This window comes from Lagopus leucura, unplaced genomic scaffold (assembly GCF_019238085.1).
Source record: "Lagopus leucura isolate 7727_CA_CO unplaced genomic scaffold, USGS_WTPT01 Super-Scaffold_100004, whole genome shotgun sequence".
NCBI classification, from domain to species: domain Eukaryota; kingdom Metazoa; phylum Chordata; class Aves; order Galliformes; family Phasianidae; genus Lagopus; species Lagopus leucura.
In genome coordinates this window covers 61,388,395-61,403,594 of record NW_024962264.1, presented here as the reverse complement: position 1 = coordinate 61,403,594, position 15,200 = coordinate 61,388,395, and the positions used below count along the sequence as shown (strand labels likewise).

The 15,200-nt window shown below is 37.7% G+C and overlaps 1 protein-coding gene across 5 annotated transcripts in view; it reads left to right on the top strand.

The window, feature by feature from the left end:
• Nucleotides 1-13,749, top strand: part of HTT (huntingtin) — a 78,534-nt gene extending 64,785 nt beyond the window's left edge. For 3 of the 5 annotated variants that reach the window (XM_042870875.1, XM_042870876.1, XM_042870874.1), the window contains 12 exons: nucleotides 39-178; nucleotides 330-412; nucleotides 1,219-1,349; nucleotides 1,547-1,676; nucleotides 2,445-2,600; nucleotides 3,984-4,174; nucleotides 4,971-5,085; nucleotides 5,311-5,524; nucleotides 5,681-5,786; nucleotides 7,843-8,005; nucleotides 8,531-8,691; nucleotides 9,184-13,749. In XM_042870875.1, the coding sequence (XP_042726809.1) occupies nucleotides 39-178; nucleotides 330-412; nucleotides 1,219-1,349; nucleotides 1,547-1,676; nucleotides 2,445-2,600; nucleotides 3,984-4,174; nucleotides 4,971-5,085; nucleotides 5,311-5,524; nucleotides 5,681-5,786; nucleotides 7,843-8,005; nucleotides 8,531-8,691; nucleotides 9,184-9,397 (1,804 nt within the window). In that variant the 3' untranslated portion in view covers nucleotides 9,398-13,749. Of the gene's footprint in view, nucleotides 1-38; nucleotides 179-329; nucleotides 413-1,218; nucleotides 1,350-1,546; nucleotides 1,677-2,444; nucleotides 2,601-3,983; nucleotides 4,175-4,970; nucleotides 5,086-5,310; nucleotides 5,525-5,680; nucleotides 5,787-7,842; nucleotides 8,006-8,530; nucleotides 8,692-9,183 lie in introns of those variants that run through there. The other 2 variants (XM_042870878.1, XM_042870879.1) reach the window with 2 other exon arrangements.
• The last annotated feature ends 1,451 nt before the right edge of the window (nucleotides 13,750-15,200 follow it).

Here is a 15,200-nt window from a genome sequence, read left to right as displayed (position 1 = left end):
GGAAAATCTGCTTTAATCAATTTCTGTTGGGTTTTCAGGTTTGGGAGGAAGCTAAGTGTTATCAGGGGAATTGTTGAACAAGAAATCCAAGCAATGGTATCTAAGAGAGATAATATTGCTACTCATCACTTATATCAAGCTTGGGACCCTGTTCCATCACTTTCTCCTGTTAGTACAGGTAGGTGCCTTTGTTGGGGTGAGGGAGTAAATTTCTCTTCAAGTAAAAAGTAGAAATGATACTGTTAGGAATTTGAAACCCAGTTTGCAAGAAAATAAGCCATTTTAAGATATATATATATATTTTAAAATTGCCTTCTATTTTGCTTTAGGTGCTCTTATCAGCCATGAAAAACTCTTATTGCAAATCAATACTGAACGAGAAATAGGAGATATGGATTATAAACTGGGGCAGGTTTGTTAAAACTTAACTTTGAACTTGACTTTTATTACATTTTCTTCTAATTCTTGAAAATCCAGATGAGAAATGTTGCTTAACATCAAGTTTAAATGAAGGCCTCTGACATTAAGAGTAGATAATAATTGCATGATTCCTCTCAGCCAGTTAATCCACCTCTCAGAAGTTTTGCTTTTGTGTGTGTGCTCGGCCTTTGAGCCAGCTATGGAATTATTCTACTCTTCAGCCCTATGTGTTAAAAAGCCCATGTGGTATTAGGCTTAACTTCAGCTTTTGGATTTTAACTTGCTATTGCAAGCATACAGCTGTTCTTAGGAAAAGAGAAATTACTGGACAACTGTGCAGTGTTGTTTTAACTTTAAATGCATAGGGATTTTCTTAAATTTTATAAAGAAAACCTGAAGAACATAGAGGCTTTCTTTATAGATAGCCTGAGTGAAAGTAATTAACATTGCATTCTGTTCTCGTTTCAGAAGAAAGGTTAAATTGCAATTAGTTTGAGTTGCAGTCATTACTTTTCTTAATTATTCTCTTGCTCAGTATGAATTGTGAATACATTCACTTTGCTTTAGATTTAGGATCTAATGTGTTAACTTTGAATGATGTGTGCACATCGTACCAAGTTCAACTAAAACACTGAAAAAGGTTTAAACAAATTGTGATGTGCAGTTCATGTAGATGATGTTTGAAGCTATGTTCACATGCTGTAATTTAAATGAAAAATATACTGGACTTCTGGAATTTTACTAATCCGACTGAGGACATTGATGAATTCCCTTTTTTTTTTTTAATCTTGCTGTAAGGTCTCTATACATTCCATATGGTTAGGAAATAATATCACTCCACTGAGAGAAGAAGAGTGGGGTGAGGATGAGGAAGATGAGAATGATGTACCTGTTCCTTCCTCACCACCAACCTCTCCTATTAACACCAGGTATGTTGTTTCTCCTTTAACTTATCAAATAACCTTTTATATAACCAAAATTCAGAGTTGAGTAAAACAGCTTTTTTAATTGGACACTGGATGCAAATAAGATAAAAATGTAAGTACTGAAACCTTTTTTAACCTGAGCATTTTGACAGAACTTAAGAACAGCCATTTTAACCCTTGCTGCTTATCGTGCTTTGCAGGAAGCATCGGGCTGGTGTAGATATACATTCTTGTTCTCAGTTCTTACTTGAACTATATAGTCAGTGGATATTGCCATCAAACCCTAACAAGAGAACGCCAGTCATATTGATCAGTGAAGTTGTGCGATCAGTAAGTCTAAAATATTGTTCTGAATTGTTGAGTGTATGTTAACAAATCTTTGGAGTTAAACATCATTTGTAAAGGATCTTTTAATATGTAAGAAATGCTGACTTTAAAAAAAAAAAAAGTTTTTTTCTTGGCATTGGTATTACATGGTTAGTGTGGAAATACAACTTGCACAATTGTAACATTACAACATTTGAAACAATGTAAGCACCTGAATTTGAGTATTTTGCTACTGCATTACAGACATCCTAATGTCATGTGACAGTCCTTTTAAAATTGATTGTTTACAATCATATCAATTGATTGTTACAATCAAATAAACATATTTCAGGGTTCTGCTTATTCTTTCTCCCTAAAAAAAAAGTCAAAAAACAATGTATTGAAGGACTAAAGTGACAAAGTATACAAGCAAGACTAAAGAATGTGTTTTGATAGGCATTATGTGCTGATAAGGAGGCCTAGATTAAACTGTCTTTGCAGATTATCTATTGTGTAGTTTTGGGAGTTCTAACACACTGTAAATGGCAGCATTCATTCATTTTACAGAATTACTTACTGTGTTGGATTTGATTTTGTAAACTTTGTGGGGAAAAAAAGGATCATTTTGAGGTAATTTTTTACTGGGATGGATGGTAGAATTCTGCACCAGTTAATAGTTGTTTTTCCAAACATCTGGTCAATTAAAGGATATTTGCTAGCAATGAAAGGAGATGCCTCTTCTAAGGGACTACTAAAGGGCTTTTTGTGTGTTCAATTTTAATTTGTGCGTAGCTCCTGGCAGTGTCGGACTTATTTACAGAAAGAAATCAGTTTGAGATGATGTATACAACGTTGACAGAATTGCGAAAGGTGCATCCATCAGAAGATGAGATTCTTATACAGTATTTGATACCAGCTACTTGTAAGGCTGCAGCTGTTCTTGGGATGGTAAGAAATTCTCGTGGAAACTTATTTCAAGTTGATGAGTGTAGGTGTACTAGTCCTTATCTTCCACTGCAAAATCTGACAGTTGTTGATCTTTCTTGTTTTAAGATACAAAGACACTTGACTTGATAGTCCTGTATCTCTTTTCTTTCCCTTGCTCTTTTTATTTTTTTTTACTTCTGTTGTGTCATTCCGTATTTAGGGAATGGACATTTAGCAATGCAAATTAATGTTACTCTCTTTAACTATGTATGCCAGAGAAGAATAGTATCTTTCAATGGACATTTCAGAGAGTACTACTTCTGAAAAAAAAATGATACTTTTTGAGCTAACGCTTCTATAAACTCCATATGAAACTAACATAACACTGTATTGATAATAGTGATAAGAAATGTTTTGAAACGTTTTGGGACGGTAGTTTGAGTAGCTACTGCTGCAGCACCTGTACTGGGGAGTGCTGTGTGTGGAAATGATGCCAGGCATACTAAAGGAGTTGCAGAGATCATCTTGTTCTGACTGCGCTGCAATTACCCACTCAGTGAGTTAATGACACTTTCTCACAAGTGAACAGCTGCATATCTCTGTAAGTGGGAGAAAATAAAAGGTTAATTCCAGTCGAGGGCTGCATGCTGTCCCATGCTCTGTCATGTTCAAAACTTGCTTAAAAAGAGCAACTAAGATCACATGTTTTAAAACTGGCCTGTATCTTAGATGCTTCACAAATACCAAAATAAAGTAAAATAAATAATTTCTACTAAATACTTAGAATACATTGCAAGAAAAATAAGACTTCACTGTTCAAATCTAGCAGTACAGGATGTTTTTCAGGTATTCTAGTAGGCTGTTGTATTTTGGTAAAGCATACTGTACTAGCTAAATGTAGGAGTGATGGACAGAAAGATGTGCAGAACTAGGTGCTGTTGGTTTTGGGGAAAAAAAATAAGTGGAAGCACCCTACTATTAGTTGAGTAGGTGGCAGAGTATTTGTTTGTACACAGACTGTTACACTTACCAGCTTTTAAAACAGTTTAGGAGCTTGATGATTCTTGAAGTCCCTTCCAACACAAGCTATTCTATAATTCTGACAGTTTCCAGCCCAAGCTCTATAAGCTGTGAATCCCTAATAGCATGTATAACTCTGCACACTTTGTTGGTTATAAATTATGGGATAGCGTGTATTATTCGTAGCAGATTATTTTGATAGAATAAATTCAGTCAGTTAATCTGCAAATCATCTCTTATCTGATGTATTACCCTGTGACATTGATTCAAAGTACTATTTTAAGCCAGTCTCTGTTTTGCTAATCTTTAATTTTTCCAGGTATTTCCAAACGGCAACATTTATCAGTTTTTATTTGTAATAAGTACTTCTTTTGAATGTTTTAGGATAAAGCTGTGGCTGAACCAGTAAGTCGACTGCTGGAATCTACCTTAAGAAGCACTCATATGCCCAGTCGAATCGGGGCTCTGCATGGAATTCTTTATATCCTTGAGTGTGACCTCCTCGATGAGACAGCAAAGCAACTCATTCCAGTCATCTGCGAGTATTTACTCTCCAATTTGAGAGCAGTAGCACAGTAAGACTTTTCTCTCCTCCCACCATCTTCTTAATATAAGTGAGAGGTTTTGTTTAAGTGAAAGAATACATGTGTAAGTAAACTAGCTTACTTTAGTCTGACTTTTAAAAAGTAACCAAAAAAAAAAAGTTTATTAAGATTTTTAGGCTTGCTTTATTGGAACTAGGAAAAGCTAGGAATAGCTTTTCTTGCAGTGCCACTCTTTCTGTGTCTGACTGGATCTGTTCCATGCTGATGTGCTGCATGCTCCTTTACGGTTTGCCATGTTCACTCCTTTTTAGAGCAGGTTATTGTTTCAGACAGCTCAAGTTCTTTTCATTTTCTTTGAAACTTTACAAATGAAAATTAGCCAGCTTAAGATTTTATTTACAGAACTTTTTTAGTTACTTGAGAGTGAAGTGAGAAAGCTGTTTTCTGAGACTCTTGTCTGGTAAATTGTGCTCCCTAAACCTTTTGTTACTTTTCTGTCAAAGTCATACTTCTTGACTGACCTCTGCAGGATCAGTAATGGAATAAATTTCATCTAAACAAGTGAAGCACTGATAGTTTGAAATTATATTGCTGAAAAAATATTTGGGAATGTTGCACTGACTTTCCATGAAAACTATTGCTCCTTATAGTATGTGACAAGTTTGTGTAAATCACTTGGAGATGCATTGTGCAGTTTACAGTTTAAAAACAGCATAAATTTGATGTGGAAAAAATACCTGCTATTTCTAGGGCTTGTTTGTATTGTCTCAATTCCTGACCTCGATAACTTATGTAAGTAACTACTAGTGTTTTTTCTTATTTACAGTTGTGTGACTGTCCATAACCAACAGCATATCTTAGTAATGTGTGCAGCTGCATTCTATTTGATAGAGAACTATCCACTTGATGTAGGACCTGAATTCTCTGCAGGAATTATACAGGTATGTTGTAATTCCCACAATCACAGCTAATTATGTAACTTGGGATCACCCACCATATGATATCTTTAACTCTTGACTTAATTTTTGTGACGTAAGCTTTATTTTCATCAGGCTTCCTTTAAACAGCAGTCCTACATGCAGTTCCTCACAGAAGAGTTGTAAAAGCACGCTGCTAGAAGGTGACCTCAAAAAAACAAGCAGATGGCTTTTTTTTCTGTATTTCAGATGTGCGGAGTCATGGTGTCTGGAAGTGATGAATCAACACCATCCATTATTTACCATTGTGTCCTGAGGGGATTAGAACGACTCCTCCTTTCAGAGCAGCTTTCCAGGCTGGATAGTGAATCTCTGGTTAAACTGAGTGTGGACAGAGTGAATGTGCAGAGCCCCCACAGAGCCATGGCAGCTCTTGGGCTAATGCTGACTTGCATGTACACAGGTATCTTATGTTTTTTAAATACCTTTTGATGTGCTGAAAGACTAGCTTACTAACAGTGCTAATTTTAATTTTTTTTTCAATTGTTCTTGCTAGCAAGGATAAAAAGGTCTTATTCTGGCATTTGCAGTAAATTTGTAACAAATTATTTTGGTTTAGGAAAGGAAAAAGTCAGCCCCAGTCGTTCCACAGATGCAAATCCTGCAGCCCCCGACAGTGAATCTGTGATCGTGGCTATGGAACGAGTATCTGTTCTTTTTGATAGGTGAGAGGATGAAACCTGGTAAAATGTGTCGTGGGGCACCGATGGGGAAATGATTCTTTGGCACTGTCTCCTCACTTCTCTGACAGTTCTAATATTTAATTAATGTTATTTCTCTGCTTACTGTTGCTTAAAATTGATACTTGTAGTATACACAGTAACACTGATGGAATTGCTGAACACAGCTCAAATGTACAGGAATGTAAATGGAAAACAGACATGTCCTAACTGATCCTCAGTGTTGCACAAACTGTAATACTTTATAAATGTATTTCCAGCTTCCTTCAGGTCAAACTCTTAAGTGCTTTTCAGGATGTCTTCTGTGTAATCAAGGATATAAATCCTAGTTTACGGGAAATAATCTTTGAAACCATCCTTAAGAGTTTAAAACCTCTTTTCCCCTTCCCCCACCCACATGTTGCTCTTTCCAAGGCTGTTAAGTAACTGCAGTGGAAGGGTACAAAACATTTCTGTATTCACATGGAACTCATTTAATGGAAGTATTTCATAACCCCTGTTCTGATCTGACAATCTCAAGCTGTGTTAAGTGAGCATAGCATGTTAGATTTTGCATAGTAGCTTGTGGCATAATGGCTGGCTTTTTTTTTGTGCGGGTTCAGTGGTTTTTCCATAAAACTGGATGAGGTTTCAGTTCTGCACTCAGTGAGAACAGAGCTGGAGCAGTGCTGGAAAAAGTCACTCCTAAGAGTTAGTAAAACAAACAAGAATACTAGAAGCAGAAAATTTCTTATGATTATTCCCTACAACAGTTACTCACTTGATCTTAGCACATTGACAGATGCAGCATTTATTAGGAAGATGTTCCAATCAGTCTTCATTAAATAAGATAGACTGTAAATTGAAGATTTCTCCCTCTTTGCAGTGCTTTTCTCGGTTATATATTAGTCATTCTGGTGTTGATTGAAAAATATGCAAAGATATTATGAATGAAAATCATGGCCTCAAACTCCTCCAGGGATGGGGCATCCACAGCTTCTCTGGACAGCCTGTTCCAGTGTCTTACCACCCTCTGAGTACGGAATTTCTTCCTATTATCTAAATGTCCCATCTTTTAATTTAAAACCATTTCTCCTTGTCCTGTCACTATCAGTAAAAAGTAAGTCTCTCTCCTGTTTATAAGCACCCTTTAAGTACTGGAAATCCACAGTGAGGTCTCCCTAGAGCATCCTCTTCTCCTAATTGAACAAGCACGGTTCCCTCAACCTTTCTGCATAGGAGAGGTGCTCCAGCCTTTGTAGCCTCCTTTGAACCTGCTCCAACCATGTTCTTTTTGTGCTGTTGGCCCCAGGCCTGGATGCAGTACTGCAGATGGGGCCTCACAAGAGCAGAGAGGCACAATCCCCTCCCTCACCTTGCACGCCTCTTTTGATGCAGCCCAGGATACAATTGACCTTCCTGGCTGCAAGCGCATGCTCACGTCTGTCTGTTCATCAGAACCCCAAAGTCCTTTGCAGTGCTGGTCTCAATTTGTTCTTCTCCTGGTCTACACAAACCTTGTGCTGGACGCTGGTGAACCTCATTAGGTTCTTGTGGGTCCACTTTGCAAGCTTGTCTCTGGATGGCAGCTCTTCCTTCTGTTATGTCAGCTTCACTCAGCTTAGTGTCGTCTGCAAACTTCCTGAGGGTGTGCTCAGTCCCACTTTACAGGTCAATGTTGAAGAGAATGATCTTTTTTCTGATAATTAGTAGTAGTGATCTCCCTATCTTTTTTTTAATTCTCATTGAACTTCTTCAGCAATTGTATTGTGAAATCTTGTTTCTAAACCAGTACTTAAAAATGTTGGCTACTTGAGAAAGGAAGTGGAAAAAAAGTTGGGGAGGGGCAGGTGAGGGAACAATTTCTATAGAATTTATTATAGCTTTGTTAGATTTCTTAGGCTAGACTGTTAGTGTAAGATGAGGTGAAGTCTTGATTCTTGTTTAAGACTTGCCTATCTAAAGATGAAAATAAAGTATTCTTCCTATTGCGATTAATTTGAAAACAACAAGATGATCACTGGAGTTATATAATAAAATGTTATTTTTCTATTCTTTTTAGGATCAGGAAGGGATTTCCTTTTGAAGCTAGAGTAGTGGCCCGAATCCTTCCACAGTTCCTTGATGACTTTTTTCCTCCACAAGATGTAATGAATAAAGTTATCGGAGAATTTCTCTCCAATCAGCAGCCTTATCCACAATTTATGGCAACAGTAGTTTATAAGGTAATGTATATCTATCTTTTTCCTTACGTATTTCAGAGAACTGTTAAGTAAGTGACAGCTCTTCGGTCTTCAGTACTTGAATACAAGGGGCAAATATAATTTTCACTAGATCTAAAAAGCTATTCAGCAGTGTTTGAGGTGTACTGCTGTGAACGTTGTGTTCTGGGGGGAATGGAGGATCTAGAATCACCTTGATAAAGGAAAAATAATGAGAAAATTAATAGCAGGGATTCTGCTGCTCAGATTCTTCTGGTCTTGAGGAGGCACTCCAGGTCATATGGTTCTATGAAACCAGCCGAGCTTCTGGCAGACATAGTTGGGCTTCTTGGTATCCTGTGTTTCATCACCTACGTATTTGCCACAGGTGTCTTGAGTCCAGTCTGCAGAATCACTTAGTCAGAGTTGTCTCCAACAATTCTGTGAATCTCAGAGCTTTGTAGATGAGGTAAACCTTTAAAGGAGAAACTAAACTCCTTCCCATGTCTGTATGTCTTGTCTTTATTCCTACATGAAATATTTTTGCAGGTATTCCAGACACTGCATACCACTGGACAGTCCTCAATGGTCCGTGACTGGGTGATGCTGTCTCTCTCTAATTTCACACAGAGAACACCTGTGGCAATGGCAGTGTGGAGTCTTTCCTGTTTTTTTGTCAGTGCTTCCACCAGTCAATGGATTTCAGCAATGTATCCTAAACAGACTGAACGTGTGTCACTTCTGGGTAAATGTGATTCTGTAAAGGACACTGATAGTTTAGGAGAGCTTAATACACAATGTAGTACACACACAAAAGAAACCTTAACCAGAATAACAAACTTTTATTCTATCTGTACTGTGCCTTTCATGACTGGGCAGGAAATAAATGTCATCATGTCTGAAATCTAATGATTCCTCATGACAGCACTGCTCCTTGGCTGTGGGCAGTTCAGACTAATTGCACCATTTCCTCCATTAGGTAGAAACGGCTGCTAGGTTAAAGTAAGTTTCTGGAAATAAAAAACTGTGATAAGCTACTGAAGAAATAGGATTCCTGTAGGAGCAGTTCAGTGAATACATGAAAGTGTTTTTCACGTTGTTAGTGAGCTCAAATATACACCACTTCATTGGAGAGCAGTGTTTAAAGTAGTAAACCAAATATACTCAAATTCTGTCATTTATGACCTTAACTTGTATCTCAGTCTTCCACATATTATCAGCAGAATGGGAAAACTGGAGCAAGTGGATGTTAACATCTTCTGTTTGGTGGCCATGGACTTTTACCGACATCAGATTGATGAAGAATTGGATCGGAGGGCTTTTCAGTCAGTGTTTGAGGTGGTAGCATCTCCAGGAACCCCATATCATCGCCTCCTAACTTGTTTGCAAAATGTCCACAAGGTCACAGCATGCTGAATGTCCTGATGCATAATGAAATTGCATGACTAGCGTTGGAATCTGATACAAACTGTAGGAAATGTGAGATCGAGGAAGTATCTGCGGTTGCATTTGTGATAAACTTGGACCTGCCACTTATTTTCTTCCAGAATGCATGGAAAAGTGTTTTGCAGCACTGAAATCACCTGAAAAATCTAGCGTAGTTTTTTTTGTTCTTGACACGAGGCACCTGTGGGTGGAGTTGTCCACGTTCTACAAGTGATGTTTGGGACTCACCTGAGACAGATTTACTAACTGTAAACTATGAGCAAGTGCTACATGCAAGGTAACTGGTGTTGCTCTTCTTCCTAACGTTCAGCTGAAGCCACTGTGTTGCAGCTGGTAAGAAACCGACAGAAACACTCTGTTATTGCAAGCTGCGTTCATTAGAAAACTTCCTGGTTTTTTATGTACATGTATGTACTGTTGTGTAGTACAAAACAGAGATTGCTGAATTGAATTGTCTCTCCCAAACGAGGACAGCAGAAGGTGGCTTTCATGAGTTACACTTCCAGCATGTAATTCCTCTCCAGACTTTCTTATATCCTGTGGTGCACGTGTTGGTGGTATTGGAGATGTGGTGCACATACGTAACCACACTTTTTTTTTTTGTTTTTTTCCTCTCAGGATTCAAAATTTGAGTACAGTATATCAGTAAAAGAAATTTTAACTTAAATATTTCTATTTCTATATCATGTACAGTATGTAAAATTGTAAGATGTGTGATGCATGAGCTGTGCTGTAATTTGAGGTGAACAGAAGCCACGCTACTGAATGTCTTGACATCTGTATTGTCCTCATTTTTCCTTGTGCTCAAATTTATGTTCTTTTTGAAACTCCATCTTAATGTACAGATTACATCTTGTTTTGCATCTCACTTTTTCTTAAAGCGCTTTAAAACTGGAATATGTTGATTTAATGTGTCTTGAGTGACTGTATTAAGGAGGCATTCTTGTGGTCCACTTGTAGCTTTTGAATTCCTTTATTTTGAGATGTTATGGTAAAAGAGAGGACTGGTTGTTTTGGATCAGCTTTTTGTATGCTTAAGAAATGGCTCTTATCTGTTGCACAGCATTTAAGAGACAATAGTGCAAGCTCCCCAGTAGTCAGTAACCATTTGACCTTTCCTAACTGAGACCATGGGGTCAACTGGATTCAAACCGCTTCTCGCTTTGAACAAATTTATACTAGCAGTTGAGAATCAGAAGGCTGCTGTGGTCTACTTTGGGACTGGTAAAGTGTTAGATTACACAACTGCTTTTATTACCTGCCATACACAATGCTTTAGACACACAGTTTTATAGCACTACACAAGGCAGATTTAGCTTTTACTTACCACCCAAAAAACCCCATTGAGTTGTGAGTTGCATGGGGAGAGCATAGCATTCATCCTCAGTTATATTTGTTCTCATTTTTTAATTATAGGAAAATGATAGCTGGGTTTTCAGTCACGTCCTATATTTAACCTCTCTTCAACTCCTTATCACACCTTTTGGTGACACTTGGAAAAATGAGATAGTGTTGTCAGGAGGAGCATGTACTTGTATGTATTTCTGTATATAATGTATATGTGGAAATTATACACGTGACAACATTTAATGTATACAGATATGTATATTTGTATTTATTAAACCCATGTATTTAAACTAATTCCAATCTAGACCAAAAATTGTTACTCCTGCCCATAAATTGATTTAAAAGGAACTGTCCACTGCTGTCACTTCCTCTTGAAAAGGCAGAACTGATAATATGGGCAGTAGAAACAACTGTAGACATCGCTGTATTTAGCTCTCTACAGATCTTACTATCTGGAGCAATTATTTCTGCCCTTAGTTGGGTTACTCTTATTTCTTGGGCCACAGCACTGTGGTGATTTTTAAAAGAAGCTGAATAGGAGTTCAGAAAATGATTTAATAGATACTGTTTGAAAGTTTTGAGTTGCATCGAAATTATCTTAATTCTGACAAGAGAATAATTCAAGGCAGTGAGATATAATGCCCTGTGCATTCGTTAAGGGTAGTATAGATCACTCTTCCCTTTTGTAACCACCAATAATCGTTTTGTACTGTAAACCCACACACCAGTCAGTTTTTGTATGATATATAGTTTAAGTGAAGATATTTTTGTAAGCTATTTTCCAAATTTTAAAATAGATTTTAATATATTTTTTAAGCATCAGGTTAGTCATATTCTCACCAACAGTATACGTTGTGTTACAAACTGTTAAATTCTTCGTCATTTTAAGCTCCTCATGATTAACATGGTTGGTTACTTTACCTTGGGAAAACAGGAGCTAGTCCCTTTATGAAACTTTCCAAACCAACCGATTTGGGACTTGCCATAGAATCTTTCCAACCACTGAAAGGAGTGCATTGAACCAAGCAGTCAGCATGGCTGGATGAGAAGCACCTGATGTGACAAAGCCCCTTTCTCTCAAATGACCTTTAAGCAAATACTTCCATTACTCAGTTTTGGGCAAGCTTTAGAGCGGATGCAGTCAGTTTTACACTCGTGGATTCACTGCTAGTAATTACTCCATCTGCTTGGACTTCTCTTGGAGATTTGTCATAGTACATATATACCTCCTGAAACACGTTTCTGGAACTTCTAAAGAACAGCAGCTCCTTTTAGAAGTTCTCAGTGACCTGTAGGGAATAAGGGCCCTCCTAGTGTGGAAACAGGCACACAACTAGTGCTTCAAATCTAACATGTCACCTGCAGCACACTTTGCTGTCCTCATCCTGCACTTGCTTTCTCCATTCTCCCTTCTTTTGGGGTGAAATTGTACTTGAAGTCACTCCTTTCTGCTTGTAGTGACAAGAATCAAGATGTCTGTGATGGGGACTGCAACAACAGAACAAAACAGCAGAACAGTGGTCACCAAGAAATCCTGATACTGTATTTAAAGAAAAAAAAATGCAAAACATTTAAAATAATTTATTATTGAAAGCATTCAGAGTATTTTGTATTCAGAGTATTTTCTTCTCTACTTATGCATTTTGCCAGTTGAAATTGTGACTGTATTTAAATCTTCTCTTGAGTGTATACTCAGATGTCATTTCTTCCCCAAAGTGTAAGTGATTGAGCAGTACTCCTGCTTCGGTAGGAATGCCTTCTCAGTACCAAGAAGCTTTGTTTCTTAAAAAATAGAGCATTCCTTAAGCATTAAGTAATGATAGAACAGATTTAGATAAATGAAGTGGGGAATGAGTGGAAGCTTTTGGATTAAAAGACATTTGTTCATACTTAATAGATTTACCTTAAGAGCGTTCTGTCTTACTGTTCTCCTTTACAAATGGCTGTTAACTTCACAAAGCAGATAAGGAGGTCGTGTCAAAAGCACTGCAAAGACAGTTCTCCAAGAGCAGCAGACGTATTTTTTTGTCTTACACGTTGGTGGAGCTGTCATACCTAAGCATTTACGCTTCCTAAATAAAAGAAATTTTTAGGTTATAATGAGCAATAAATATAGCAATAAGCAGTCTAATTAAATTTGGTCATTCAGAATCTTACCCAGCGGTTGGAAGGGATGAGGTGGGAGGAAAAGGTGTTGGTTCAAGTACATTCATTGCATAAAACAGACTTTTTCCATGTACAGTCCCAAGTAAAATTTGCACTAATGATAGAAATAACTATGTGACAATGGTAAGTTCTTTGCTCTTTTATTTTTTAAAAAATTCTGGTTACAGGGATACAGATGATAAAAGTTATAAAGGAGCAAAGTACTTTGGTACTTTAATTTAGATAGTTTCCTTATTTTAAAGTTTAAAAAAAAAAAAAAAAAAAAAGCAAGCTGCTGTAAGAACCAGAGTAAGCAATGTAGCAAAATTACTGGGAAGTTCAATATGCTACTCTTACATTGAGATTTCAGGTGAACTCTTTGTGCATGCTACTTTGAAGCATCCATTGAAAAATCTTGAGAATCCCACAGTCATGGCCAGGAGAGCTTCTGTAGTATGCCAGGTTTTAGTTGCGTTCCTGTTGACTGGGTATGAATGCTGCAGAGCATTTGTGAAGCATGCGCTGCTTTCTGTCACGTGCATTTGTGTGAGCTTATCATTCCCACCAGTCTGTGTACACATACCATCAAGTTGGGTCAACCTGGCGAAGGACAAGGCCAAGGCATGTGATGTACAGCACCCTGTGCTGCTGTCTTATAGAGCTCGAGGGCAGTGATGAGCGAAAGCTTGGAGCCCCAACCCAAAGAACAATTGTACTCAAAATAAAAGGAAAGCATATAATTTTAGATGTCTGTTTAAGTTTAAAGAAATGCTGAAAATACTGCAATTTGAAACTAAAAGAGAAAATAAAATACAACTATTGCTGTAAGACATTTTTCTCTGTTTATTTAAAAAAAAAAAACAAAAAACAAAAAACAAAAACCTTGTTGCATTCTCACTATGTTTTTCCCCAGTGTCTTCTTTTCAGCAGCTGTCAAATATGGAGTGTTTTAACATTATGCAAGAATACTCGAACTACCTGCAGTTGTAGGTATGCATCAGAATTTCAGTGCTGTTTGCAATAAAAAAGTATTATATTACAACTGAGCTTTATATAGTCACCCTTACCAAAACTTTGAGATCAGAAAATGCAAAATTGAAGCATACAGCTGTATTCTTTGGATGAGGATGTTTTTATCTGCAGCAGTCCTATGGGGGAGATTATGTTACGCTGGAGGAAAAAATGGTTTAACTTGCCTAAGCTTGATTCCCCAGCTGTTAGGCTTTCCATTGGGCCTGCATCTTAAAAGATGTTTCTGGGTGGTCCTGCTGCCGAGCACTGGAGGATCTCTTGCTGAACTTGACTGTTTGAGACATCTTGTTTTGATTAACTTTGCAGCTCTTGGCTGTTCTTTGGAAATTCTGGAATAAGCTTTAAAGCAGTAGCTTAATGTACCAAGCACGTGCTGGTTTCATTCTTGGTCAAAATAACTTTTTTGCACGTTTTTCCTTGTCAGCGTTGCTAGCTGGTAGGAGCAGCTGCTCCTGTCACCATTTGTTTTAGTTGAATGATAGTCTTCAGCTTTTGTTCTTCACTTGGAGAAGAGCAGCAGTTTAAGTTTTAAGAAGAGAGAAGGTGGTTTAATGTACGCAGGAAAATGAAGCACTGCACTTCTAAGAGTGGAATTCTTCAGTTCTCTCTAACAATTTTCTCCACTGCCTCTCCTGTCCCATGTAAGTACTGCTTTGCCCCTTTTGAGTCAGCGCAGCTATCGGACTGTTGCAGCCATCCTTTGGAACTGGCTTGGCTCTGCCCCAGTTAGGAGATGAAAAGCTTTGATTGCACGTGCAATTATACCGTAATTATACCATAACTTTTGCATAACTGCTAGAAGAGATGAAAAGATTTGTGATTTCTAGGATTGTTGGAAGTAAAGCATGAAAAGGTTTATACATTATATAGAATATCTTCTAAGCCAAACCTCCTGTTCTTCCACTGTAGCCATAATTCTACATGAATTTTGTTTCTGTTCTTTCCCATGGCATATACATCCAAGTTATAGCATCATAATCCTCACCCCAGGTGCTGTTTTCATATCCTTCCAATTGCAAATGCCATGGGTAGATTTTGATCGAGTGCAACCTGATTGTTTTCCCTCATTATTTACATTCTGGAGTTCTTTCAGCCAGGCTGCAGTGTTTGGGCTCCGAGCAAAATGCATCCCTGAGGGCTGGGTTTGACTCTACCACAGAAGCTTGTGTGCAGATTTGAGCCAGGTGAAGCTAAAGCATTTAAATAGTGTGTTTCTGCTAATCTAGCTCATCTTGAATTACATGCCCTG